Source organism: Bos taurus, chromosome 15 (assembly GCF_002263795.3).
Source record: "Bos taurus isolate L1 Dominette 01449 registration number 42190680 breed Hereford chromosome 15, ARS-UCD2.0, whole genome shotgun sequence".
NCBI lineage: Eukaryota > Metazoa > Chordata > Mammalia > Artiodactyla > Bovidae > Bos > Bos taurus.
The window spans coordinates 36,064,231-36,090,517 of NC_037342.1; the positions used below are offsets into that span (position 1 = coordinate 36,064,231).

The window sequence follows — 26,287 nt, forward strand, 5'->3', positions numbered from 1 at the left end:
TCTTCTCCATGTTATCTATCCCGAGACACCTTGGCACGGTTATTTAATAATCATTTTATTTTAATGCCTTTTTTTTTTTTTTTTTTCACCAAAGGAAAGAAGCCCAAAAGTGAGGGGGGAAAAGGAGCTGTGAGCCTTTTTACGTGTGCTTGAATCTGTAGCGATTGTGCTGAATTCCTAAATTAGCATTATTTTTAAGTCTTTCTTCAGAGATTAATGAGCTTTACCCAGTATTTGACCTTTTATCATTCTTGCTTTCTGCTCAGAAGTACTTCCTTCCTTCCTACAGTAGCTAGAAAAGACCGTCTCTTATCTTATGTTACTGTAGGCGGTGGTAACAGGGCTCTCTACAAATGGTGTTATTACGGTCACTATGTCTTTATCTCAGGGGTCACGAACAAATCCATGCAACTGCTTCTAAGGATTTCAATAAATAGGACTTTTTATCCAGACAATCGCCTTTTATGTTACTTTTAAACAAAACTACTAGTCCATCAAGAGTTTCAAAAGAAAACAATTCTACAGAGTGCCGGTATGGCCGCACAGACCAATCATCATGGCACCCATTCTCCAGTCCTTTATTTTTCAAGTCCACAACAATAGGTTGTTGATTCAATGGACAAGACCAGAACAATTAAGTTCTCTGTTTAGCAGCAGTGCAGCATTTTAATGCCCTTCTCTAATAATGGTCTCATTATTGTTATTCTAAGACTGGGCCTCAGGAGGAGGAATATTTGCTGGAGGTACGTCATTATTTTGCAAATTTCGATTAGCTCATCATGTTGTCTGTAGTGTGAAAATCGTAGCTAATTAGGGCAGCCAGTTAGACTACCAGCTTTTGAGCTTATGAGTTAAAAGGTAGCATACTTGATAGGCCAGTGATGTGAAAAAGGTGGTAAAAAGGAGGATTAGAGCAGTTGCCTTAGTAACTCCAACTTCCATCTGTGAGGGAACAATGGACTTGTGTTTCTCCCCCACCTTGGTGTAAAAATTGGTTTTGTTTTGAAAGGACAGGGTTCTTTTTATGACAATCTGGAATTCAGCCCAACTGAGTGTAGTTTTAGTTGTTAGGAGAGACCATTGGGGATAGGAAAGATGAAAGGTCATGGTGAGCTTCAAGGACATGAAAGGTTGTTGTCTCATGTAACAATGGTAGATTGTTTTTTTTTTTTTCCCTAATATTTCTAGCCAGCCCCTAAGTCAGGTGATGGAACAAATACCTACAGTTTAGTCAGGTGAAACAGGAAAGGGAGGGGGAAGGAAAGGAGAAAAATGGGGTAAGAAAGAGTTCGTACTTTGTTTTTAAAAAGGGGGGAGGGGTAACTTCAATTTGCTTTTATTAAACGAAGTGATATTTCTCTGTCACTGTCTCTGAGATTCCAGTGTGCTTTGGATGATTTGCCTCTGTGGGCCATCACATCTCTGGGAAGCTCTCCAATGTGTTAGAAAATGTGATTTAAGCTTTCTTCCTGAACTCCCAAGAGGACTAGTGATGCGATACTTAACAATAAATTTAGTTGTTGTAGCTTTCTCACATTATTGGTGTTCTTAAAAGGTTTTCCTTCAAAATGCGCACTGAATAAAATGAATGATAAATATGAAAGAATTTGTTTCACCACTCTACAGGGTTTTATCATAAATTCTATGACTTTCATCACAGAAAGTTTACAGGAAACTGTTTAGATGTTGCTGCAATAGCAGCACAATTTTTTCTCTCTGTTCATAAGAAAATGCCACAATTTTAAGAGCTATTTGAGGTTTTGTATTAAGAGGAGGTGATAAGGATTGAATATGGTGCTATTTCTTTAAAAGCCTGAAAACCAAATCACTCTCTCTGGATTTAAAATGCCTTTATTACAGCAAAATAAGTGTCTTCTGTTTCTCTTTCATATCAGTATTAAAACATTTGATATGTGTGCTTATATGGGAGCTCCTGTTTGTGTATGTGTGTGTGTGTGTGTGTGTGTGTGTGTGTGTGTAGAATCAGAAAGAGTATGGGAATATTAAGTTTTTAAGCAGAAAGATCATCTTTTGATGATCAGAGGAACCTTCATATTTCTCCCTCTCTATTGTCCCCAAACAACCCTTGTGTAATTGAAGCTGGACTTGGTCCAGGGGGCTAGGGAGATTTTCGGATTCTTTGAATCCCAGGTCTTTGTTTTTTTACTTTTTCTAGCCAACTGTCTTTATGCTGTAGCTTTTCTTTTTCTGAGAAGCTGCGTTCATTTAATTTATTGTAAATACTTCATAGACTTGAAATAATAGCATCATGAAATTGTGGCGTTTAAGGGCTTTTGAGATCATCTAGTTCAATTCTTGTATTTGCAAAATAAGAAAAGTGAGAGCAGAATGTTGAAATGACTTGCCCAAGATAACTCAACTAGCTGAGGTAGACAAATAGATGCCATTTGCTATACTATTTAAATATTAAAAACTTGAAATCAAAGGAAGAATGGTGAAACATTATAGGAACATACTGCACTTTCCTTGTCTGTTAGTGGTTGAGGGAAATTGAAATAAGGCTAACATCAGGGGATGATGGTGGTGAGGTTACAATTCAGATCACATTTTTCTTCTGTAACTTTTAAAGCTCCATTGTAAATAAATGAAACTTTTTTTTCCTGACAGCCACCACCCCCTAAAGAAAACCCCAGTATAAGTGGGGAGAGATGTACCCTAAAGCTCTAGCATAGCGTTCAGAAACTGTGAACGTTCTTGATCCAAGCACTGTGTGAAATACTTTATACACATTATTATAATTTAGACTTTAAACACTTTTTCTTTCCAGAGTGGCAAATTAGTTAACTGTTCTGTTTTTTAGTTTTTGGAGCTATAGAAAGGAACCTGATATTATTCAACTGTATTAGATGTTGTGAGACATAAGTGAGTAAATGATTGAAAAATGCAGTATACATTTGAAATTATATGAGTGAAAATTTGTACTTTTTCTGAACAGATATCCTGAGGCAAATATAAACCATAATATTTAGATCAGTGTATATGTTGTATTTTATTCTTGGAACAGATTAGAATATATTCAGAAAACTTGGACTATAAAAACTTAAAGGATAAAATAAAATAACCTGTTATTTCATCTTATTATTTCATAATTAAAAATATACTCCCTAGTAACATTTTGGTATATTTCATTTCAGTCTTTTATCTATGTGTGTATGAGAAGAAAGGACATGTGTAGCTTCTTTACTGTCCTCTCTTTGATGCCCAGAACAGTATGTGGCTCAGAGTAGGTACTTGAAAAATAGTTGTTGGGGAAGGTAAAAAAAAAAAAAGCAAAATAGCATCATACTGTATATACATTTTTGTAATTAAAAATAATTTAATTGGATTTTGCCATGTCTTCCAAAATGTGATTTTTTCATGACCATATCATATACCATGGTTGTACCACAGTTTGTTTTACCATTAAATTATTGATCTCCAACTTTTCACTATTATAATCTGGAAGTTAATTTATAAGGATGTCTTTCATTTATTATTCAAATGGTAAAATTTTTAAATTGATGATTAAAAATCCTTTAGGATCATGCTGCTGCTGCTAAGTCGCTTCAGTCGTGTCCAACTCTATGTGACCCCATAGACGGCAGCCCATCAGGCTCTCCCGTCCCTGGGATTCTCCAGGCAAGAACACTGGAGTGGGGTTGCCATTTCCTTCTCCAATGCATGAAAGAGAAAAGTGAAAGTGAAGTCGCTCAGTCGTGTCCGACTCCTAGCGACCCCATGGACTGCAACCTACCAGGCTCCTCTGTCAGTGGGATTTTCCAGGCAAGAGTACTGGAGTGGGGTGCCATTTAGGATCATAGAGCCCCACCAAACCCCATCATTTCTTTCAAGTCCTAGGTTAGATGTTATCTTCTCTTTCCAGGTCAACCTTGACCACCTTGTTTTAAAATTGTAGCCCTCCAAACATTTAGCTCCCTAAGCATGTCTGTGTTTTTAAATAGCCTTTATCAACTTTTAACATACAATATAATTTGTACATCTGTTGAATTTTCCATTTCCCCCTTATATTTCCTAGAATATAAGCTCTAGGCAGTGGAGAATTTTTTGCTATTTCTGTCAGTTATATTCCCCAGTGTCTTGAACAGTATCCAGAACATAGTAGATGCTCAACAATATTTGTTGAATGCATTTATTGAAACTTAAAAAGATGGAAACATCTATTTTTAAAGTCAAGAATCAATCTCTTTTTTTTCACATGGGCAACTCTCATCAACTAATCTGTGCACTACTGGCCAAGGAATTCTGTTTGCTCGATGTTCAATTGTACACATTTTCCAGTTAAATTAAATCATAGCACTTGGCTGAATCTTGGATAGGCCGTACTGGATACAGTCTAAATGTCTTGCAACAAATGTTTTCAGCTCTTGCCACTTGAAGTCACTCTGAACTCCAGCTTTAAGGAGATAGTTCTGGATGAGAAATGTCACCAGTGTTACTCCAAATGATCCTTTTCCTTGTTTAGAAGTCCTTTTGGTAAGACTTCTAAGGTTTGGGTCTGATCTGAGTAAATTCAGGTTAACCTGATTACTTTTATTTTGGGATGATTTTACCTTATTCTGTTTCTGATATTGGTCCTTTTCTTGAAATTTCTTAGGGAAGACATTTTGCAAACTCCTGTTTACTTCTTTCTGTCTATATGGTTTATGTGTGCCGTGTGTACTGAGTCGCTCAGTCGTGTCCGACTCTTGCGACCCCATAGACTAGCCCGCCAGGCTTCTCTGTCCATGGGATTATCCAGGCAAGAATACTGGAGTGGGTTGCCATGCCTTCCTCCAGGGAATCTTCCTGACCCAGGGATTGAACCAGGTCTCCTGCATTGCAGTCAGACTCTTTACCAACTGAGCTACAAGGGAAGGTATTTTTATTTAAAAATAGTGTAAAACAAACAAAAGAAAAATCATCATTAATGTCCTTTGTGGAAAAGTGTTAATTATATCTTTATATACTAGCAATTTATATAGCTATAATAATCCCTTACCTTTAGTGTTTATAGTTTTAAAACTCTTTAGTAAATATGATCTTAATTATCAGAATAATCTTAGATGCACAGGGCATGTTTATTATACCCATTTAGGGACCATTGCACAGAAAAGTTTGGATACTTAATCTAAAACATAAATTTAGGAAGTGATAGAGAGATCACTAGAATCCAAGTCTTCTGAGTTCTACTAGTCCAGGACTGTTTCTCTTTTAGTCATTTTACCTTCTCTCCAGGTTAAATAATCATCATTTTATTGATGTTTCTTAATAGATCCCATGAGAATAAAAACAAATTATTAGAATTACACTTTTTTCCACTTTATTTTACCTTGTTTACTATTCCGATTCTCAAGGACTTTTCTTTAGTTTTCTATGGTTCTTCTTTTTCCATAGTCATTATATTTTCCTTTATTCTGACTATTAACATGGGCTTTTGTAGCAATTGTAAAGCCACTGACTTCCATGCGTGTCTTTTTGTCTTTTAGCGATTTGTTCATTTCACATCTCTAGATAAGACTAAGCATATTCTGTTGATCATAATAGGTATCGAGCAAACTCATAGGGGTCCATTGAGATGCAAACAGCCTTGGGAGAAAGTATAGTAGACAGTGCATTAGGTAAAAGATTGGACAATGAACACTATCAAGTGGAGTTCATGGATGTAGAAGAGAGGTACGAAACACAAGATTAAAGTGTTTCATGAAACAGACAAAGCAAGAAAAATCTGAGGCAAGTGGTAAGAGATTTAGGCAGCTAGGCTATAGACATCAAGTGGAGTTAAAGGACAGATTCCTTTAACTTTAATTCCAGTTTCTGAGTAGTCTGCAAGTAGAGGGTTACCAAGTTCACAGAAGGGTCATGGTCTTAGATGGACTAGTGCACTCAGGTATAGTAAAACAAGTAGAATCTAGTATTGGAATGAAAGCAAAAAATCAGAGTCGAACTAGCAGCAAGTGATTAATTTCATTCTGAGTTCCAAGAGATTGGGTTGGAGTCTCTTTCGAATGAGGTCAGAAATGGTCCTAGAGCAGTGGCTCTCAAATTTTTAATATATGTGAGAATCACCTGGGGTGCTTTGGATTTCTGAAGCAGGGCCCAGGTGTATGTATCTTTAACAAGAGCCCCAGATTTTTTTCTGTTGCAGGTATCTACTGATCACATTTGTAGAAAATTGGCATAAAGCCTGAGATGGTACTTACAGTAGGTTAAGGGACCCAGTAATCACAAATCTTGAGAGAGGAAGCATTTAGATGTTGAAAGTCAGACCTTTCTACTAAGAGAAAAATGTATCTGTTTTTCTCAGAGCTGATTTGTATTTGTCTACATGTAAGAAGGCAGAAAACTTGGGCTGATATGTACTCGACTGATACGTATGTATTGTAAGCCTATTATGTTTTTTCTGCTTATGTATATTGTGTATGTTACTTGTTTATGACCTGAGTGCTTCTGTAATATCCAACATAAAGATTTATACCTTTTAGTGTAAAAAAAGTAAGGCTGACTGTTCTTTTGTACCTAATCTAAACTGTCTCTCATTTTTACTTTCAATTTGTTATCTGCATAATTGAATTTCCTCTTTTCTTTCCCGGGTCATAAATTGATTAGCATGAGTTGGGCAGACTGCTGTAATGCTAAGGGTTAACCAGAAGAGAATTACAAATGAACTATCTAGAAAGTTGATTATTAATCCAGCTAGAGAAGAAATATCCTTTTACTTAGCAAGAATGAGTATCTGAAGAGCTGATAATATTGTTCAGGCAGTGAGGTGGAATGGCAGAGCTTGGTAAGTAAAACAAAACTTGGGATTAATCTTTTATATCAGTTTTAAAAAATTCCTAGAATGTTGGTATATTTAAATAGTTGAATCTAATATGAATTTATAAGCTGCTGGAACAAATCTAAAAAGTTCCAAATGTGTTTGTTAATGAGATCCCCACATAGACTATCAGTATAAGTTAACTGAAAAGTATTTACATAAGTAGATAAATATATTTAATTTTGAATATTTATAAAAATAGGTGATTAGATTTGTGATTAAGAACAAGGAAGTGGGCATGGAGGAATGATTGCTATAACAATATAAGTCCACACCTCATACCGAAGAATATTGAGTGACAACAGTTGTTGTTTTCTCACAAGATCAAGTTCTGGATTCTTAGATATGAAAGTGAAAATATAATTTAAAATATAATATTTGCATAAAGATTCAGTGAGATATTTTTCAGACTTACAGGTGACAAAAATTTTCATAAGTTCTCTTATTTTCTGGGTCCTACTACTCATTTCACCCTGCTGTTTAATATAAGGACCTTTCTAAAGACAGCTTTTATTGTATTTGTGAATCAGAAGGGAAGAGAAATGAGAGGATCTGTGCTATTTGTACAAAGAAAATTAAGTGAAAAGATATGATTTTAATAATGTTCTTCCTTCGAAGACTGCTCCTCCTGTTGTAGAAGAAATTTTGATGTCAACATTCAATTCTATAAGATTGAATTTTCTCATAAATTACTTGATATTACAAAAATGAACCTTTTAAACATAGTATGGACCATACCGAATATTACTGCAGCTTTATGCAGTATTAAATCATTACAATGTAGTATTGTACTTAGAAGTTAGTAAACTTATTAAAATTGTGCACCAGCAAACGAAGAATTTGAACCTTTCCTTTAAAAGTATTTTTTTAGTGGCAGTAAAAAGGCCTTGACATTTCATTATTTAACATTCACATAAGCACAGAAAAAATGTTTTTAAAAAGCTGTAAGTATTAAAAGTATGTGTTATATGTGTACATGTGTTGTGACTACATCGAGTATATATGCATTCAAAATACCAGAGCACCATTTGGACATATACACTCAGCTTTTTTTTTTTTTTTAAATGTTCTAATGTTGTGACTCATATTTAAAACTGGGAATATTAACCATAGTAAGTGAAATAATAAGGACAATAGTTAAAATTTATTGAGCTCTTGTGCGTTAAATACTGTGTTAAATGTCTTATCTCATTTAATCCGCATATTATTTCTGTGGTTGTTGGAAATCTACAAGGATTGTAGGGTATCCTACAACAAAGAGTAAGGTAATTGAAGAGCCTTTTACATCATATGCTAAATGTCTAGAAAATAAAGGCCGACGGAACAAATTGTATAAGAGAGGAGATCCTTAAATTCTGTGTGCTTGTCTTTCTCAAAATTGAGAAGATTTAATATGAGCCTGGGAAAGAAAAATAGAAGGAGATTAGTCAGTGATTCTTAGCAATCATTAATTCTTAAACATCTTTTATTATGAAAATTTTAGTTGTTCAAAAATGTATAAATAAGTTAAAATACTGTATATTTATAAGAAATGAAACATTACTAATACAGTCCAAATCTTCTGTGAATTCTTTCCCAATTTTTTGTCTTCCTCTCTTTATGCTAGAGGTAACCATTTTTTTGAATTTGCTATTTGTCATTCTCATGCTTTATATTTATACTTAAATTTCATATTCACTATGTATATGGAGGAAAACTCCACTTAATCATTCTTTGAGATTTAGGATAGACCTTTTCTTGGCTTCCTGTTACACTTTAATTAAAACCAAAATCCTTAACACAATATGCAAAGCTCCGGCCCCATATAATGTGACCCTTGCATTAATGTGACCCAGCCTTAGCTCTTGCCTTTTTCCTAATGACTCTCTTTGATTCAGCTGGTATCCTGATCTACACTCTCCAAGTTTTTTCCTGTTCTAAGGTCTTCATATTACGCTATCCTCTCAAATGGAATATTCTTCTCCCCACTATTCTTCAGAATGATTCCTACTCATTCTTCAGCTCTATGTTTAAATGTCATTTCCTCAGAGAAACCTTCCCTCATCCTTCCAATTCAAATCTTGTTTGCCTGCAAAGATCTCACTGCAAACACATTAATAATAGCAGATATTGCAATTTTAAATTATGTATTTATTTGTGTGATTTTTGCTTAATGTTTGTCCTTCACCCTGGATTCAATTATTTTATTCTCACATTTCCCCTTATACTTATAAACATGGTTTTTTACATTACAGGCATTCATAGATATTTGTTGTTATCAGTGAGAGGAATGTAGTGAATGAAGAAGAAGAAAGGGAGATTGAGAAAGAAAACTACATATAAATGAAGTCTGTGGGTTAGTTGATATACCCTGTTAAGGTTAAATTATGCAACTTGAATCTAGTTTAAGATTAGGGTGAGAGACGTGGCGGGGACCTTGTTTGTTTCTTAAATCTAGTTGTAGAATGTATCTATTATCCACTGTTGCTTCTTGTTTTTCAGTGCAATCTTTGACTTTTGTGTTCTCATTTTTGTGATTCTGCATTCCTGAACTGAGCTTTCAAGTTGTAAACTTATAGAGCAGCCCCAGCATTTATAAAACTAGTGTGGAGACGCTATAGTGGGCTCTAAGAATCTTGAAAAATTTCTGACACACAGATGAGGAAATACATATGGTACTTTTGCATAAGAAAGCCGTCAGGCCACTTATAAGACTTTTCAGGTGCATGACTATAACTAAAATATTCATAGTAGTGACACTTGCTGTTATAATGGTAGGCAGTTTGATTTTTTAAGGGGATTATAGAAAAGATTATAAAAAAGGAGTAAAGAAAATGAAATCAGTCTGAAAGGAGGACAAAGGTTTTCAAAATATCAGAATATACTTATGTTGTACTCTGTAAATCTTTGCTGGCATTTGTAATTAAAATCCAAGGCCAAAAGATGGTGCTGAAAATTTTTTTTTGGGGGGGTTGTTGATATGGGAAAAGGAGACAAAAAAGGGGATAAAAAAGAGAATTTAATTAAAATGTCTTAGTGTTAAAAGGAGGGGATTTGTAGAGTGTCTCATTTGTGGTCATAGAAGGTGCCATTATTAATAATAATAGTGTACCTTACATTTTTATTTTTATTACTCCTTACACTTTTAAATGAACTTTTTCATATATTATCTTATACATTTCTTTTATTAACCCCATGAGATAGTTAAAGTGGGGGTCTTATTATCTTCAGTTTATAATGAGGAAAACTAGGAACGAACAGAAATCAGAGAGAAGCCAAGACTAAGACTTAAAAACAATACCGAGGTTCAGTTTTGTAGGCAAGACTAATATTCACTCTACTTATACCCTTCCATAAAGGATTGGGTTCTTTTAAGGACCAAGATCACTGGGGTGGACGTCCTCTATAGCAGTGGTCCCCAACCTTTTTGGCACCAGGGCCCAGTTTCTTGGAAGACAGTTTTCCACAGATTGGGGGTGGAGATGGGGCATGGTGTCAGGATGTTTGAAGTGCATTTACATTTATTATGCACTCTCTTTTTGTTATTATTTCCTCAGCCTTACCTCAGATCATCAAGCATTAGATCCTGGAGGTTGGAGACCCCTGCTCTATAGGTTTCCTAGACTTAAATATTTTATTTTTTTCAAGTTGTAAAGTAGTTAACTATCTCCAGCAAATAGAACTGAGATGGTTAAATGCATATAGTTAATAGATACACTGCTAAGCCTATTCTAAGTTAAGGCTTACTGGATGAAGTAATCGTTTCCTGATATCTTGTGATATCAGGAGTCCTGTCCTCTCCTGATATCTTAGGGTTCCAAGATTAAGCAGACATGGAATTTATAAGAATGAAATGCCATAACATTTGACGTAAATAAATTGTAGCTTAAATAAAAGCATGTGATGAAGCAGTGGGTACAAGCCCCTTGAATGGAAACCCGTCATTTGAACTGAAGATGGACATTTTTTGGCACTCGTTGAAACTATTTTTTTTAAAAGAACAAGTGGAAGGCAATGTGTATATTGCATTTATGCATGTGTGCATGCAGGTGGAGGGGTATTTCTTTGAGAACAAAGAAATGCCAGCAGGTATTTGTAATGATTAGCCAAGAAAGCTGTTTGCTGCATTTAAAGTAAAAGCCAAACTTTGTATTTTTCAACTGGACAAAGAGCCTGGTTGCAGAGAAATTCAAATTCTCACTCTTTCTGGGCCAGCAGGCAGAACCTCCCTTAGGTTAAAGGAACCAGACATGTTCTCTCTGCAGTACAGAAGTGTCAAGAGAATCTAATATCTGTCCTAAGATGGATAAATTGCTGCTGTAGGGGAATAGTGTGTACTGTGGAGAGCCGAACTCAAGTTACTGGGTGAAAGTCACAGGGAGCCAGAGTCACAGGAACAGCAGAAGAAATGCTTTGTAACAGCTATAGTTGTCTAAAAATGGGATGAACTTCTTTGTTGATATAGTGAAGGCCTTGCTATTGGGAGGAATTGGGAAGAAAGATTAAAGTGTTGGATTATAGCAAGTTGTTTCAGTATTGATGTTTCTAAGAAGATGTCCTCTATATGTTAACTGGCTAAGAAAAGGATGTGAGTCAACATAGCAAGGATGTATTCTTATGTGAAGCCAAGGATGAATGTCATGAAGGCCAGGTTTACTTTCTGGGTTGCTCAGCTCTATTTACTCTGCTGCTGCTGCTGCTAAGTCGCTTCAGTCGTGTCCGACTCTGTGCGACCCCATAGATGGCAGCCCACTAGGATTCCCCGTCCCTGGGATTCTCCAGGCAAGAACACTGGAGTGGGTTGCCATTTCCTTCTCCAATGCATGAAAGTGAAAAGTGAAAGTGAAGTCTCTCAGTCATGTCCGACTCTTAGCGACCCCGTGGACTGCAGCCTACCAGGCTCCTCCGTCCATGGGATTTTCCAGGCAAGAGTACTGGAGTGGGGTGCCATTGCCTTCTCCACTATTTATTCTAGTATGTCAGTTAAAAAATTCACCAATTTTTATCTATAGACAGCCATTTGATGCGTAAAATTGCCCCAACTAAGACCTTTAAACTTCACAGCTATTCTCAAACCTCAGAAGAACTGGCATAAGGGAATGAAATTGTATTATAAGGGAGAAAAAAGAGAAATCTGTTAGTTTCTCCATTGGGTTCAGATATAGAGAAGAATTTATTAATAATATGAATTAGGGAGAACAAATTAAAAAACATCACTAAGTTCACTAAATTACCTTTAAAGGCTCCTGAACTTTGGTATATTAATAAGATAAAGGATGACGTTTTTAAGCACCTTGGAGATTTTCTGTTACGTTTCTCCGTATTGAGGTAGTGCTTTCATTTGAACAATTAAACATATTTAAAAATTAAAAAGTAATACACAAATACATTCTTGTTCTAGTGTACCTTGCATATAGTTGGAAATCATTAAATGTTACTTGAATGAATAATTCTTGAAAAAAGTGAAGGAAATTTTCCTTAATGTCTCTTCCCACCTTGGATTCTATTTCTCCTCCCCAAACATATTTACTGTTTTCAATCTGGTTTATATCTTTCCAGACCTCTTTCTATATAATGATATACATATATACACAATTATTTAGAAATGTGCAGTTTTATTTTGTGTGAGGGTGACATTCTCCCCTTTTACAGATAATCACTTTATAGTTTACATATCCTTTTTTTCATGAAAATTCTGACTTAGACCTTTGTCAATTTATATATTTTAACTTTATTTTCTTCTATGTAATATTTTATACTATGTATATACCATTATTATATCGATAGGCATCTAGGTTATTTACAATTTAAGTATTCTTAGTTGAAATGTTAGATATTTAAAACTTAGGAAATGGCACAATATGACTCTATTTTTTAAACATACATAAAATGGGCGTGGGAAGTTTCTACCTGATAGGGCTTATGAGAGTTAAGGACAATTCTCATTAGGAAAATTAGAAAAAGGGAAAAGATTAGAATGTGTAAAGGCATGTGTTAGTTGTGTGCTAGTTGCTCAGTTGTGTCCGACTCTTTGTGACCCCATGGACTGAAGCCCACCAGACTCTTCTGTCCGTGGGATTTCCCAGGCAAGAATACTGGAGTGGGTTGCCATTCCCTTCTCCAGGGGATCTTCCTGACCCAGGGATCAAACACAGGTCTCCTAGGCATAGAGGAGTGAAAAAACTGTATTATTTACTCATTCATTAATGAAACAGAAGAAGTCTTTATTATCAGAGGATAATTGGTAGGGAGAAAAGGCCACTAATTTCATCCATTTAAAATCGAATGGGGATAACAACTATAAACTCTGGACAAAACATGAAAAACAACTATTTGAAGATACTGGAGAACAATCCAAAGCAGGCTAAATCTTCAGAGGAGTTGACATTTGGAAGAAGGGGTATTTGGGTAAGTTTGTCATTTTCGGGGTTTCAGTATGAAGGTAGGCTCAGTTTATAAAACTCCAGTAGAAAAAGTAGCAGTCTTTCTGGTCTGGGAAACTAGTAGAACAGACTTTGGAGCAACCACAACTACTGGGAAGTGAGGATGTAATCCTGGAAAAGAACGAGTCACAGAAAGTGACTCCTAAATTCTATGCATAAATTTTGCCCCAGCCTCGGAAATCTACAAGCCATACATGCTCTGGACAGGTGTTAAGAGCTCACATAAGGCTTAAAGAACTAAACAGATATTTAAGCTGGTGCCCATTGCAGGTGAGAAAGAATGTGCAGTTTGAGTCTAAGCAAATAAGCTTTTTGCTAAACAAAGAAAAAGTGATACTCTTTAGAGCACTATAAAAGAATCCAGAGTCTCCATGGCATAATGGTCATGATATCTAAGGTGAAGGTGAAAGTCGCTCAGTCATGTCTGACTCTTTGCCACCCCATGGACTATACAGTCCATGGAGTACTGGAGTGAGTAGCCTTTTCCTTCTCCAGGGGATCTTCCAACCCAGGGATCGAACCCAGGTCTCCTGCATTGCAGGTGGATTCTTCACCAGCTGAGCCACCAGGGAAGCCAGAATACTGGAGTGGGTAGCCTATCCCTTCTCCAGTGGATCTTCCCAAACCAGGAATTGAACAAGGGTCTCCTGCATTGCAGGCAGATTCTTTACCAACTGAGCTATGAGGGAAGCCATGATATCTAAGAATAATCCCAAATTACTCAACAAACAAAGAATGGGGAAAGTGTTAGATAATAGGGCATTTCAGCAGAGAGATAGAAATTTCAAAAGATCAGATGGGAACTTAAAACTGAAAAAAACTAAAAGATATGGTATCTGAAATGAGACTAACTTGATAGGCAAATCAGTATTACAAAAATGACAGGAAAAAACTAGTGAAATTGAATTAGATCAATAGAAATTATCTGATATAAAGAACACAGATTAAAAAAATTAAAAATGAATATAGCACTAGGGATACATAAAATATTATTAATATGTGAACCGTGAACTTTCTGATGTTCAAGCTGGTTTTAGAAAAGGCAGAGGAACCAGAGATCAAATTGCCAACATCTGCTGGATCATGGAAAAAGCAAGAGTCCAGAAAAACATCTATTTCTGCTTTATTGACTATGCCAAAGCCTTTGACTGTGTGGATCACAATAAACTGTGGAAAATTCTGAAAGAGATGGGAATACCAGACCACCTGACCTGCCTCTTGAGAAACTTATATGCAGGTCAGGAAGCAACAGCTAGAACTGGACATGGAAAAACAGACTGGTTCCAAATAGGAAAAGGAGTACATCAAGGCTGTATATTGTCACCCTGCTTATTTAACTTATATGCAGAGTACATCATGAGAAACGCTGGACTGGAAGAAACACAAGCTGGAATCAAGATTGTCGGAGAAATATCAATAACTTCAGATATGCAGATGACACCACCTTTATGGCAGAAAGTGAAGAGGAACTCAAAAGCCTCTTGATGAAAGTGAAAGTGGAGAGTGAAAAAGTTGGCATTCAGAAAACGAAGATCATGGCATCCGGTCCCATCACTTCATGGGAAATAGATGGGGAAACAGTGGAAACAGTGTCAGACTTTGTTTTTTTGGGCTCCAAAATCACTGCAGATGGTGACTGCAGCCATGAAATTAAAAGACGCTTACTCCTTGGAAGGAAAGTTATGACCAACCTAGTCAGCATATTGAAAAGCAGAGACATTACTTTGCCAACAAAGGTCCGTCTAGTCAAGGCTATGGTTTTTCCTGTGGTCATGTATGGATGTGAGAGTTGGACTGTGAAGAAGGCTGAGTGCCAAAGAATTGATGCTTTTGAACTGTGGTGTTGGAGAAGACTCTTGAGAGTCCCTTGGACTGCAAGGATAGGCAACCAGTCCATTCTGAAGGAGATCAGTCCTGGGTGTTCATTGGAAGGACTGATGCTGAAGCTGAAACTCCATTACTTTGGCCACCTCATGTATAGAGTTGACTCATTGGAAAAGACTCTGATGCTGGGAGGGATTGGGGGCAGGAGGAGAAGGGGACGACAGAGGATGAGATGGCTGGATGGCATCACTGACTCGATGGATGTGAGTCTGAGTGAACTCCGGGAGTTGGTGATGGACAGGGAGGCCTGGCGTGCTGCAATACATGGGGTCGCAAAGAGTCCAACATGACTGAGAGACTGAACTGAACTGAACATATATAAATACTAGAAAAAAAGGAGAGCAATATTAAGGTAGAAAAAAATGCTTGAAGAAATAGTGGTTCCAAAGTTCCCAAATTTGGTGAAAGATATAAATTTACATATTTAAAAAGTTCAGTGAACTTCAAGTAGCATAAATGCAAAGAAAAGCACACTAGGCACATTGAAATAAACTGTGTAAAGCAAAGAAAAATGTAGAGGTAATGACAGAAAACAGAGAACATAACTTACCAACATGGGAATGAAAGAGGAATTGTCAGAAAAGAATTTCTAGAGATTAAACAGACAATAGGAGGTGTTATGAATATCTTATATCAAAAAATGTGTAGGTGTACCTTGGAGATATTATAGATTTAGTTCCAGACCTCTGCAATAAAGGTAATACCACAAAAGTCACACAATTTTTTTGGTTTTTCAGTGCATATGAAAGTTATGTTTATACTATATTGTAGACTATTAAGTGTGCAGTGAGTCTGAGTGAACTCCGGGAGTTGGTGATGGACAGGGAGGCCTGGCGTGCTGTGATTCATGGGGTCACAAGGAGTCAGACATGACTGAGTGACTGAACTTCACTGAACTGAGCATTAAAAATACTTTATTGCTAAAACATGCTAATCATCATCTAACAAAGTTGCCTCAAAACATCAGTTTGTAGAAACCACCTTATTTACTAAATGTAATAAAGCAATGTGCAATAAAAAGAAGTATACTTTTACTACTTAGAAGAAATGAATAAATTGCTCAAAAAAAAAATCCCCAAAACCAGAACTTGCTAAAACTGACACAAGATGAGACAGAAAACCTAAATAGTACTTTGTTTATAAAAGACATTGCATTTTAAATTAAAAAATAAAACTTTTTAGTAAGAAAACTTTGGATCCAAAATGGTTTCACTGATGAATTCTGTCAAATATTTAAGAAATAGCATCAATCTTACCTAAACTCTTTCAAAATATAGAGGAAGGAAGAATAATTTCTACCCCTCAAGTCTGCTGCTGCTGCTGCTAAGTCGTTTCAGTTGTGTCCGACTCTGCGACCCCGTAGATGGCAGCCCACCAGGCTTCCCTGTCCCTGGGATTCTCCAGGCAAGAACACTGGAGTGGGTTGCCATTTCCTTCTCCAATGCATGAAAGTGAAAAGTGAAAGTGAAGTCGCTCAGTCATGTTCGACTCTTCATGACCCCATGGACTGCAGCCTACCAGGTTCTTCCATCCATGGGATTTTCCAGGCGAGAGTACTGGAGTAGGTTGCCATTGCCTTCTCCACCTCTTAAGTCTAGTATTACCATAATACCAAACCTGAGAAAACATTACAAAAGGCAAATTTTAGACCTGTATTCTTTATGATCATAGATGCAAAAATCCTTAACATCAGCAAATTAAGTCCAACAATACAAAAAGAGTGGAAATAGAACTGTCATATGACCCAGCAATCCCACTGCTGGGCATACACACCGAGGAAACCAGAAGGGAAAGAGACACGTGTACCCCGATGTTCATCACAGCACTGTTTATAATAGCCAGGACATGGAAGCAACATAGATGTCCATCAGCAGACGAATGGATAAGAAAGCTGTGGTACATATACACAAGGGAATATTACTCAGCCATTAAAAAGAATACATTTGAATCGGTTCTAATGAGGTGGATGAAACTGGAGCCGATTATACAGAGTGAAGTAAGCCAGAAAGAAAAACACCAATACAGTATACTAACGCATATATATGGAATTTAGAAAGATGGTAATGATAACCCTGTATGTGAGACAGCAAAAGAGACACAGATGTATAGAACAGTCTTTTGGACTCTGTGGGAGAGGGCCAGGGTGCGATGATTTGGGAGAATGGCATTGAAACATGTATATTATCATATATGAAACAGATCGCCAGTCCAGGTTTGATGCATGAGACAGGGTGCTCAGGGCTGGTGCACTGGGATGATCCAGAGGGATGGGATGGGGAGGGAGGTGGGAGAGGGGTTCAGGATGGGGAACACATAAATTTATATTAATAAAAAAATACAAAAAGAGAATAATATATCATGATCAAATAAGGATTACGTCAGGAATGCAAGGTTGATTTAACATTTGGAAGATCTCACCATATTAATGGAATAAGTAAAAAATATCATATAATCATTTTCATAGATATAGAAAAAATATTTAACAATAATTAATAATTAAAAACTCTCAGCAAACTAGGACTAAAAAATAATTTCCCTAATCTGAAAAGGACATCTGTGAAAAATTTACAACTAGCATCATGTTTAATGGTGAAATATTGAATGAATTTTTTCCACAGTTCAGTTCAGTTCAGTTCAGTCCCTCAGTCGTGTCTGACTCTTTGCGACCCCATGAATCGCAGCACGCCAGGCCTCCCTGTCCATCACCAACTCCCAGAGTTCACTCAAACTCATGTCCATCGAGTCAGTGATGCCATCCAGCCATCTCATCCTCTGTCACCCCCTTCTCCTCTTGTCCCCAATCCCTCCCAGCAGCAGGGTCTTTCCCAATGAGTCAACTCTTCACATGAGGTGGCCAAAGTACTGGAGTTTCAGCTTTAGCATCATTCCTTCCAAAGAAATCCCAGGGCTGATCTCCTTCAGAATGGACTGATTGGATCTCCTTGCAGTCCAAGGGACTCTCAAGAGTCTTCTCCAACACCACAGTTCAAAAGCATCAATTCTTCGGCTCTCAGCTTTCTTCACAGTCCAACTCTCACATCCATACATGACCACAGGAAAAACCATAGCCTTGACTAGACAGACCTTTGTTGGCAAAGTGCTATCTAGGTTGGTCATAACTTTCCTTCCAAGGAGTAAGCATCTTTTAATTTCATGGCTGCAGTCACCATCTGCAGTGATTTTGGAGCCCCCAAAAATAAAGTCTGACACTGTTTCCACTGTTTTCCCATCTATTTCCCATGAAGTGATGGGACCAGATGCCATGATCTTCGTTTTCTGAATGTTGAGTTTTAAGCCCACTTTTTCATTCTCCTCTTTCACCTTCATCAAGAGGCTTTTTAGTTCCTCATCACTTTCTGCCATAAGGGTGGTGTCCTCTGCTTATCTGAGGTTATTGATATTTCTCCCAGCAATCTTGATTCCAGCTTGTGCTTCTTCCAGCCCAGTGTTTCTCATCATGTACTCTGCATAGAAGTTAAATAAGCAGAGTGACAATATACAGCCTTGACGTACTCCTTTTCCTATTTGGAACCAGTCTGTTGTTCCATGTCCGGTTCTAACTGTTGCTTCGTGACCTGCATACAGGTTTCTCAAGAGGCAGGTCAGGTGGTCTGGTATTCCCATCTCTTTCAGAATTTTCCAGTTTATTGTGATCCACACAGTCAAAGGCTTTGGCATAGTTAATAAAGCAGGATAGATGTTTTTCTGGAACTCTCTTGCTTTTTTGATGATCCAGCGGATGTTGGCAATTTGGTCTCTGGTTCCTCTGCCTTTTAAACAAAATAATGTCTATTTTCTTTCATGCCATGTGACATTGTATTGGAGGCCCTAACCATTGTAAGGAGGCAAGAAAAGGAAACAGTATGAGAATACAAAAGGAAAAAGTAGAAATATCTCTGCATCTTTGGCAAGGTTACATGAACACAAGGTCTTTTATATGCTAATGGATGGGGGTAAAAATTTCATGGAAAACAATGGGGATATTATTTTGACTCAATCTTAAAAATTAAAACAAAAATTGAAAATTATATAATTGGCAGCATTTCATTTGTATTTGTGTATTCTTAGAAGAATGAATTAACTGCATGATTTTTAAGAATAGTTTTTCAGATCAAATATGATCACTTGACATGGTATCATTTTTGCAGAGAAGGTTTTCTAAGGTCTTTGTTTAATTCTTTTTTTTAATTTAATTTTTATTTCTTTATTTATTTTTACTTTACAATATTGTATTGTTTAATCTTTTTATATTCAAATCATTCTCTTTTGAAAATATACCATGTTAACTGTCATTCTTGGCAGTTTTTGGTTCTTCGGTTTATCTTGGAGAACTGCAGATTCTTGATTTGTCAATAATTTAAGCTGGTCTTCAACACTATATTTCACACAAGTTCTCGCTTTTTTAAATAAGATTTGCAATTTCACTTTGAATTCATTTCACATTTTTATCTTGAATATTATTAACAATATTCCGCAATGCAATTTCATGGCTGCAGTCACCATCCACAGTGATTCTGGAGCCCAAGAAAATAAAGTCTGTCACTGCAGGCATGAAATTAAAAGACCCTTTTCCTTGGAAGAAAAACTATGAGAAACCTAGACAGCATATTAAAAAGCAGAGACATTTCTTTACCGACAATGGTCTTCCAGTAGTCATGCATGGATGATGAGAGTTAGACCATAAAGAAGACTGAGTCCCAAAGGATTGATGTTTTTGAAATCTGGTGCTGGAGAAGACTCTTGAGAGTCCCTTGGACAGCAAGGGTATCAAACCAGTCAATCCTAAAGGAAATCAACTCTAAATATTCGTCGGAAGGACTGACGCTGAAGCTCCAATACTTTGGCTACTTGATGCAGAGGGCCGACTCGTTGGAAAAGACACTGATGCTGGGAAAGATTGAGGCCAGGAGGAGAAAGGGGAAACGGAGGATGATATGGCTGGATGGCATCACTGGCTCAATGGACATGAATTTGAGTAAACTCCAGGAAACAGTGAAAGACAAGGAAGCCTGGTGAATTACAGTCCATGGGGTTGCAAAGAATCAGACATGCCTGGGTGACTAAACAACAACAATGTGATATCCATCAATCAGGTTAGCTTGATTCTCAATCTTGACTTAAAAATAATTATTTGACAATTTTTAAATGTATTCTTATTCTTAGCTTGCATTTTAATCAGTTAAATCAGTCTTTGAGAATGGGACCCAGGCATCAACATTATTTGAAGATTCCAGTGTGCACATAAGTTTGAAGCCACTGGACAGTGATTATCAAAGACACCGGTGAGATACAGTTAATTAATCAGTGAGAGATATTTGAATGAAGACTAATTTTATAAATGTTAATTTCCTTAGTGAATATTTTTATATTTTGATCACTTTCACTTCCTATTTGATTTTGGAGACTATGAATTTTGAGTAATAAGAGTATTTTCTATATTCAATGAATGCCAAGTATGTATCACCCAGGAATACAGCAGTGAACTAAAATGTATGGTGTCCCTTTTTTTTGAAGAGTTTACAATCTAAAAAAGAGGAAGACATTAAATAAATATTTAATTATAAGACAATAAATATTATGAAGTGAAAGGGAGATCTATCATGGGCCTAGAATCAAGTATGGTGACTCTGCATTAGTGATATTAAAGCTAAGGCCTGAAAGATGAGTAAGAGATAGTTTGGTGAAGAGGAGATGTAAGAGGGAACAGAGCTTTTGAAAGGCCATAAATTGGGAACAGGCTTGCAAGCTCTAGAAACAGAAATCAGGTAAAGATGACTAAGAACAATCAACAGACAAGAGAGAAGCTCTAAGTTGCTCTGTGTGTGCGTGAGTGAAGATAAAACTAGAAAGATAGTTTGGAATCTGATATTAATAGGCTTGTATCTCTACCAAGTAATTTGGAGTTAATTCTGTAGGTTATGAGGAAATAACGAAGGGTTTTTAAGCAGGATATTGGAGTTGATCAGATTTTATGTTTCAGCACCACAATTCAGGTAACAACAATAAAGCAAGATTTCCCCATGTGGTGTCCTCAACTTAGAAAAGTAAACTTTCTTTGTTTTGTTTCTCCCGTGTAAGTGTGTGTGTGTGTGTGTGTGTGTGTGTGTGTTAGTCACTCAGTGATGTCCAACTCTTTGCCACCCCATGGATTGTAGCCTGCCGGACTCCTCTATCCATGGAATTCTCCAGGCAAGAATACTGGAGAGGGTATCCATTCCCTTCTCCTGGAGATCTTCATATATTGCAATTCTGTTATTAAGGTAGAATGGATTTCTCCTCCAACTCTCATTAATATCCCATTCCCCAAACTAAATGTAAAACCACATGTAAGAGGAAAAAAAAATTCCACTAGCATTCCTCAAGAACCATATGTGTAGAATTGTCCTATGAGTTTTTTGAGTTTGCTAAAGACAGCTTTGAAATAAGTCCAGGAGCTTGAAAGCCATGCTCAAGGGATTGACCCCAGAGAACATTATGGCTTCAGCAACCATAGATCTTTGAAGTACTGAAGTGGTCTGAGGCAATTAATTTGATAGCAACAAACATTAAACTGTTCTTTTAGTTTGAATGACTATTAGCTAGTAGGTTAGGAAATGGGAGAGAAAAAATGAAAATGAAAATATTAATTAAATAATTTTTCCTTTGGCCTCAATTCAGTCACAGATGATATAGCAGTTGCTTAGGATTTCCACACATTAATTAATTCAAAAGAGCAGAAAATGAATCAGAACCAGAAACCTATGTATTATGCCCTTCTTTCCTTTAAGCACCATGAAAAATTCAACATCTCTTGTGATAACAGGAGTTTGCATTTCTAAGGCTTGGCTGCATCCAATTTAAAAATGGATTAAAATATGCTCCTAAACATATTAATAAAGGGTTTTTTTTTACCTGTTAATAGTGATGGAAGTAGTTAATATTTATTTGTACATTTAAGTGGAAGAAAGAACACGTGAAAGCTATGACACTACTGAATGAAAACACACCTAAAGAGTGTTTTTGTTTGTTTCCCAAAGATAAAATACCCTTAACCAAACAACTTACGGCATGATTTAGACTTACCCTCCCCTCACATTACAAAATGTAAATGCCTCTGATGTAAATGGTGTCCATTGACTTTAGGCAATTGACAATTCGAGTCTAAGAAAAGAAACAGAATCGTCACAGCTCTATCAGCTAAAGAGCCAATCAGATCTGAAGATAGCAGGTTTTAGGTGCAGGAAGTTATGTACAGGAGGAATTGAATATTAATTGTAATTGGAAAGCACATAATCTAAATTCAGTTTTGATTATGCCACAGATTAACTCTGTGACTGGGTTTCATTTAGTCCATCTCAAATCTGTACTAGCACCGTACTGTTAGTGCTACTCGTAATAATAACCAGTGCTGAAAAGAATTGAAAGTTTTCAGTGTTCCAGTACTTTGTGCCTGTTTGGGCTTCTACCTTTCTCTCTTTTAAAATTAAAGCTCTAGTTAGTGAAGAAACAGGAAAATGGTTTATGTTTCTGGGAAGAAGCACTTTTCCTAATGAAAAAATCCTCTAAGATCTGCCGTATATATTGCTCTCTGGCATGTTTGCAAATTGTATATGGCACTCAGTGGGACAGTTCCAAAGAGAGACACACATTTCTAGATCAGAAAGAAAAAAAATTGCCCTTGGTTCATTTCTGATGTTAAGTTTATTTTTATGCTGCCACCTTTTCTTTCTTTTTCAGCCGTGTAGTCAGTGATTGCTCAATAATAGCTAAATTGCCTAAAGCATTCTATTTCTTTTTCTTTTTTTTTTTTTAATTTTAGAAGGTAAAAAGTGCATTTCACTCATGACTTGGCTTCTTGAAATTTCAGTATTTTATCAGGTTATTTTGCTGTTTCCCTAGAGTTGTTTAAACTTTTTTTTAACCCTAAAAAAAAGGGTGTGTCAGAATTGTTGCAAGCAAAGATAGAGGTAATCATATATGGTTCCTGTTATAAGCTTTGTGTTGATACTGACGGCTATTTAAAATAAGACCTCTAAGATGAATCTACTTTTAGCATTTTTTCTCTTTCAAGTGACTTTATTATACAGAATGTAATCAATTTTTTCATAATAGTTACATTTTTATACCTTTATTGTTCAAGGATTAATCTGGCTATTTGAAGAAGAAACTCAATTAAGAATGTATTTCTAAAGACTGCCTTTTAGCTTTTATAATCTTCCTATACATTCTGATTTCTTAAATAATTTGTTCTTTAGAAAATATAAAAAAATAGAAGAATATCATATTTAAAATCATCCGTAATTCCATTACCAGTGATAACCCCTATTAAAACTAGGAGGTAATATATACTATAATTAAGGTTATATCCTATCCAGTTTTAAATTATAATTTTAAAATTTACTTATCTAGCATCTTGCCTTGATGACTCAGAGTCATCATGATGAACATTTGATTCCTGAACTGCTCCTTGAGTTGTCTACTAAGGCTAGTTATCTCTGTGCTGAGTGGGCCCCCAAACGGCTGTGCTTTTTGAGTTCCTGTGTCTGCATTTTGAATTCTGTCTTTGCTTTGTTTCCAGACTATAAACTGTCATTTCTTCATAATTAGTGTTTTTACCTACTAATATTAATCCTCCTTCAGTACTCCTATGGACTGCAATTTCTATTTGGCTCAGTGTTAAATAGATAGGAGAGGGAAAGCCAGCATTTTATAAAGTTCCTTTATGTTGTACAGCACTAATACAGGTGCTTTCACATAAATGATGCTATTTAATTTTCATGCTATGTTCTTGAATATTGTTAGTTCAATTTTCTTAGATAACAGAGAACTATTTACTGAGCATTTACTATATATGAGGCACTGTGCGAAGAACTTTACATGTATTGTGTTAATTGGGTTTATTTCTGTAATAAAGTGAGGTGGATTGTTTTACAGATAGAAACACCTAGATATTTCTTGTAACTTGCCCAAGATCATAGTACTATTAAGTAGTAGAATCAGGATTTGAACTCAGGTGGGCCTCTCAAATTATTAAAAGCACTATAATTTTATCTGAAGTGAAAGTAAATAGATTCTGACCTCAGGAATTCTTCTTTAAAAAAGTAAAGGAGCTTTCGGAGAAGGCAATGGCACCCCATTCCAGTACTCTTACCTGGAAAATCCATGGACGGAGGAGCCTGGTAGGCTGCAGTCCATGGGGTTGCTGAGTCGGATACAACTGAGCGACTTCACTTTCACTTTTTACTTTCATGCATTGGAGAAGGAAATGGCAACCCACTCCAGTGTTCTTGCCTGGAGAATCCCAGGGACGGAGGAGCCTGGTGGGCTGCCGTCTCTGGGGTCGCACAGAGTCGGACACGACTGAAGTGACTTAGCAGCAGCAGCAGCAGCAAAGGAGCTTTACTGTACTACTTTGACATCTGTTTTGGGTTTGTTCCTTTCTAATTCCCTTCATTGATGTATTACAAGTATGATGCTGAATAAGGGATCTATGGAGAAATGTGGGTGTCTGAGGAACTCAGTATTCAGGACAAATTAATCCTAAAAGAATGAGGTTAAAAAAATTTATCAAGGAAGGAGTAATTCTTGTTAAATAAGTCCATCTTTCATAATTCATAGAATCATGAGTGTATTCCCTGCAAAATTCCCTATATCAAAAGGTACTGAGTTATTCAAAGAAAAGCTATGACAAACCTAGACAGCATATTAAAAAGCAGAGACATTACTTTATCCACAAAGGTCCCTCTAGTAAAAGCTATGGTTTTTCTAGTAGTCATGTATGGATGTAAGGGTTGGACCATAAAGAAGACTGAAAGCCAAAGACATGCTTTTGATCTGTGGTGTTGGAGAAGACTCTTGACAGTTCCTTGGACTGCAAGGAGATCAAACCAGTGAATCCTAGAGGAAGTCAATCCTGAATATTCATTGGAAGGACTAATGCTGAAGCTGAAGCTCCAATGCTTTGGCCACCTGATGTGAAGAGATGACTCATTGGAAAAAAACCCTGATGCTGGGAAAGACTGAAGGGAAAAGGAGAAACAGGAAGCAGAGGATGAGATGGTTAGATAGCATCACTGACTCTATGGACATAAGTTTGATCAAACTCCAGGAGACGGTGAAGGACAGGGAAGTCTAGAATGCTGCAGTCCATGGGGTTGCAGAGTCAGACATGACTGAGCGACTGAACAGCAACAATATAGTAATTAACCAAAATACCATTGTATTGATCATCCATAGCTATAATTCTTGGGGAAACAGGTTTTCATCTCTATGTATATTTCTAATTATACATGAAATAAAAGAGTAATTTCAAGGAAAAAGCCTCATTAGTTTCTTTCAGGGTAGTTCAGAGGGCTTCCTTGGGGTCTCAGATGATAAAGAATCCACCTGCAGTGCAGGAGACCCAGGTTTGATCCCTGGGTCAGGAAGATCCCTTGGAGAAGGGAATAGCTACCAACTCCAATATTCTTGCCTGGAGAATTCCATGGACAGAGGGGTCCATGGGGTCGCAAAAACTCAGACATGACTGAATGACTAAGTGCATGTCATAGTTCAGAGGTTAAGTGGTGGTGAAGAACTTGGTCTTTAAAGTTTTCTGCCTAGATTCAAATCCTAACTTGACCATTACTAGACCATTACTAAAGTTGGATAAGTTAATTTCTATGTGCCTACTTTCTCATATGTAAAATGGGGATAGTGATAATAATATCTGCAAATTAATACATACTCCCATATGAGTTGTTTGTTTTGTGGACTAAAGTTAATATATGTAAAATAACTGTTATAATGCTTACTGCACAATAAGTGCCTTACAAGTGTTACTATTACTTTAATTTGAACTATTTCAAATCTCTGAGTTCTGTAAAAACTGCTAACAATTTTAAGCCTTTGCCTATCAAAATAGTATATTTTTCACTTCACAAATAACCTATCCTGTCTTCCATTATTCCCTCTTTCCTTTCTCAAGACCTACTCTGAAGTTGACAGTGACCTCACAATGAACTCTGTAACTTCATTTTAGATTGTTTTTTAGAGCTAAGCATAGAAACATCCAAAGTTGCACTATTTTATTCAGAATGGACAAAAACTTCATGTGAGGTATCAAAATATAGCGTCTTTTTACCTTCAGATAATTTCTTCTTATGTTGTGAGACTTTTTTTCCCCTGTCATTTGAAAATATGATGC

General features: G+C 36.5%; 1 protein-coding gene across 27 annotated transcripts in view; it reads left to right on the forward strand.

Moving 5' to 3' along the window:
• Positions 1 to 26,287, forward strand: part of SOX6 (SRY-box transcription factor 6) — an 833,346-nt gene that overhangs the window by 349,071 nt on the left and 457,988 nt on the right. For 4 of the 27 annotated variants that reach the window (XM_059874845.1, XM_059874846.1, XM_059874861.1 and 1 more), the window contains exon 1: positions 5,354 to 6,371. The exons of 14 other annotated variants lie outside the window; for them this stretch is intronic. In XM_059874845.1, coding sequence (XP_059730828.1) covers positions 6,286 to 6,371 — 86 coding nt within the window. In that variant the 5' untranslated portion in view covers positions 5,354 to 6,285. Of the gene's footprint in view, positions 1 to 1,072; positions 1,131 to 5,352; positions 6,372 to 6,588; positions 6,785 to 26,287 lie in introns of those variants that run through there. 9 more of the 27 variants (XM_059874847.1, XM_059874862.1, XM_059874848.1 and 6 more) reach the window with 5 other exon arrangements.